The sequence below is a fragment of the Chinchilla lanigera genome, unplaced genomic scaffold (genome assembly GCF_000276665.1).
Source record: "Chinchilla lanigera isolate Chin_1 unplaced genomic scaffold, ChiLan1.0 scaffold00002, whole genome shotgun sequence".
NCBI classification, from domain to species: Eukaryota; Metazoa; Chordata; class Mammalia; order Rodentia; family Chinchillidae; genus Chinchilla; species Chinchilla lanigera.
In genome coordinates, this window is record NW_004955403.1 from 57,788,036 (window position 1) to 57,791,431 (window position 3,396).

General features: G+C 64.2%; 1 protein-coding gene across 1 annotated transcript in view; it reads left to right on the top strand.

Annotated features, from left to right (window-relative positions):
- Positions 1 to 340, top strand: part of LOC106148679 (translation initiation factor IF-2-like) — a gene marked incomplete in the record, with an annotated part of 1,139 nt that extends 799 nt beyond the window's left edge. Inside the window, 1 exon segment of the mRNA XM_013514984.1 lies at positions 1 to 340. Coding sequence (XP_013370438.1) covers positions 1 to 247 — 247 coding nt within the window.
- Between the last annotated feature and the right edge of the window lie 3,056 nt (positions 341 to 3,396).

Consider the following 3,396-nt stretch of genomic DNA (forward strand, 5'->3'; position numbering starts at 1 on the left):
GAGCGAGAGGGGGCGATGGCGCGGCCCCGTGCAGCCCCGCGGGCGGCCGCGTGCTCCCCGCTGGTGCGGTGGACCGGGAGGCGCGGCTGTGCGCAGCCTGATTCCTGGGCCGTGCGGTCACGCCGCAGGCTGGAGACCTGGCCCGAGACAGGGCACAGCAGCGGTGGCCCTGTGGCTGGCGTCCGGCTGGCGTCCCACTGCCGTGCGTGGCCGGGGCAGTGAGCCGAGGACCCTGTCCTGCGTTTGAACAGGGAAACTACGCATCCTGGTAATGCGAGGCTCTGGGGAGCCGCGGAGCTCCACGCCCTCCCGGCACTCCCGGCCTGGTGCTGCGCGGGCAGTGCCGTCCCTCCGCCTTGTCCCCTGCAGATGCCGGCACAGACGCTGCCCGGGCTCCAGCAGCCCTGCTCCGCCCACGCGGGCGAGATAGGGCCCGCAGTGCCCACCGGACAGCCCGGCTGCTGCTGCCGCCCTCCAACAGCGGGCCTGGCGCCAAGCCCATGCGTGGGCTGATCTGCAGTGCGGCCTCCTGCTGGGAACAAGGCCCAGGAATCACAGATGGAGCAGGCTGCAGTGCTTCCCACAGGAGCAGAGAGTACCCTGGGGTAAGCAGAGTGTGGTCCACGACCCTCACCACTGAACCTGTGGCTTACAAACCGTGATCAGAAACGTGCTTAAAATTTTTAAATTTCATTACACTAGGAGACACACAGCCATGAACCCCCTCAGACGCCCCCCACACGCTGGGAATAACTCATCCCTTCCTCCTCACCACTCCAGCAGCTCGGAGCCCTCTTTCCTGAGGGTGGTTAGCTGTGCTGTCCCGGCTGCCTCGCTGTCCTGAGCTGCCCCGGATGTTGGCCCTTCGTGGTCATTCTGACTTTGAGGCAGAGCCGGAAGTCCCAAAGTGCCAGGTCTGGCGGACACGGGACGAGGACGCAGCGGGATGTTTCACGAGCAGTTTTCTCACTGGCGGTGCTGGGCAGCAGCGTTCATACTTTTGATCCCACCTCATAAAGACCCTGCAGCAAGAGGACTGCAGAACTGCTCCGGAAGGTGGCGAGGCACTGGGACGGGTGTGCTGGAAGCGAGGGGAGGACTCTGCGGGGCACCAGGGTAATGTTCCCACAGTGGAAACGCCTGCGGTGCAGTTCAGTCCCACCCTGATCCATCAGGAGGGGCCCAGTGCAGGGCGGCCAGGCTGCGAAGGGCAGGGCTTAGCAGCGCTTGAGGGCCCAGGGGCGCCCTTCAGGACTCAGTGTGGGCACTGGTGAGGCTACTGGCCACACCTGGGGCCCAGGAGCGCCTCTCAGCGACCCAGGGGAACCCACTACTCCTGGTTTCCTGGCTCTGCTTCCAGGCACAGACCGAGGAGGCCGCTGAGGGGCCCAGGTGTGGCCAGCAAGAGAGAAGGTGGAGCAGAAGGAGGTCAGGGGACCCTGGGCACAGGCCAGGCACAGAACGTGCCAGCCAGGCAGGGCAGGGCCCTGGAGGGGCGGGTGTACAGGAGGGACAGGCCCAGCAGACTGAGGAGCTGGGCACAGGCCACAGTGCCAGACCCTCAAGAGACCCAGACAGAACAGCTGGACTCTGAGTCAGGGCTGAGACCCAGAGCAGGAGGTGGCCAGGCCCAGTATAGCCACGGGGGGCAGAGGCAGACAGCCCCAGCCTCACGCCTCTGACTCCAGGTGACAGAAGCCACGCACAGCCCTCTCGGGTACATGAGGGCCCCAAGGCCCCTCCTCTGGTCCCACACCGAGCTCCTGCAGGGCCCAGTGAGGCCCCACCCCCTGAGGACAGGGACATGGGCCTGGACCTGGTGTCCACCTTGGTCTCACCTCGGGCAGGAAAAGGCCACAGCGAGATCAGCCAGACATATGTCAAGTGGGGAGGACCGGCTGGGGTCCCCTGCTTCCACCAGGGCCCCAGCCACCCCTCCTGGCTGTGTCCCCCTCCTGCCGGGCCTCCCCAGGGCCACTAGTTTTCCAAGGCCGACCCTGTCCACATTCCCAGCCTGGCCCCCACCCGGCCTGGCACCTGCAGTGAAGGGGATCGCCCCCCGCACCCGCCTGCCCCGGCCTAGGTCCGGTCCTCACCGCAGACTCCGGGATGGGATGGCTTTCATGTCTGACCCACGAGACACTTTGCTCCTCTCTGCTCCCTGCCTCGGTCAGAGCCCAGCAGGAGGCTGAGGTCGGATTCCCAGCACTTCTCTGTACCCGTCCTTCCCCGGAGTCCAGACCTTGACAGACGGTACTTGAATGAGGCTTGAAAAAGCCTTTGCAACAGAAATAAGACAGAGCCAGAGACCAGCAGGGGCAGCGGGATGGAGATGAGGCCACGACAGGGCGGCTGAGGGAAGGACAGACAGCCGGTCCCCACTGAGGTCAGAGAAGGGGACCACAACGCTGTGACCTTCGGCTCAGCCGCAGCTTGACGTCCAAGGAAGCCAGGGGCTGGACAGGCCAGCACCTTCTCTCCATGCCTCACTTGCGACCTCTCCACGGGGCAGAGGTCATGGGTGTCTCTGCTCTGCTCCCAGATGCTGCCGCCGCCAGCAACAGGAAGTGCACGGCGCATAGAAAGGGCACTTGTGTGCGGTGGCCGCCCGGCCGTCCCCAGCCAGCACAGGACAATGGGCCTCTCTGCCCCGGGCTTGGCTCCCGGGTGGACAGAGGGCGATCTGTGAGCAGCAAGACAGAGGGAGCAGGGCTGGAGAGGCAAAGGCCTGGGGACAAAATCCCTGACAAAGGGACTGGAGGGCAGAAAAGGCACAGGAAGAAAAGAGGGCGCGCGGCCACCAGGCCACTCCAGGTGGCCTTGGGGTGGGTGGCTGTGCACGAGGGCCAGGTGCAGGTGCAGGGGCCGCCACGCAGGCGTTGCTCACATTGCACACCGCAGGAAAGGCACTTGGTAGATGAAGCTCGCGGTCCACGTCACAGTCACTGCCTGTTCTAAGGGAGGCACCTCTGAGCCACAGTGGCTGTGTAGTGGGCGGGGACCCGGCGAGACCCCGGAGAGAGGAGCATGTTCTTACTGCACAGGCTTGAACCAGTAGCCGGCGCTGCATTCTGGAGGTGTCAGCTGTCCGGGACCCCCGAGGTCTAGGCACGCCAGGGCTGTGCCCGGCACAGCGAAGTCACAAACATGTGGTCCTGAGATGGCCGGGTGCCACGCCGCAGTTCCCGTGTTGGTCTTTGCCCTTTGATCACTCAGAAGGACCATCACTGCCCTGAGTGTTAGGGAGTTTCCGAATTATGACGTGGAAACAGAAAACGTCTTAAGGCTGAACTACCGTGGTTAACATCAAATCTGCAGCAAAACAAAGGGGTTTGAAATTTCCTCACTGGTCTCTAAGATTTCTAAGCAACTGGGCTCCCTAATTTCCCCGCGGTC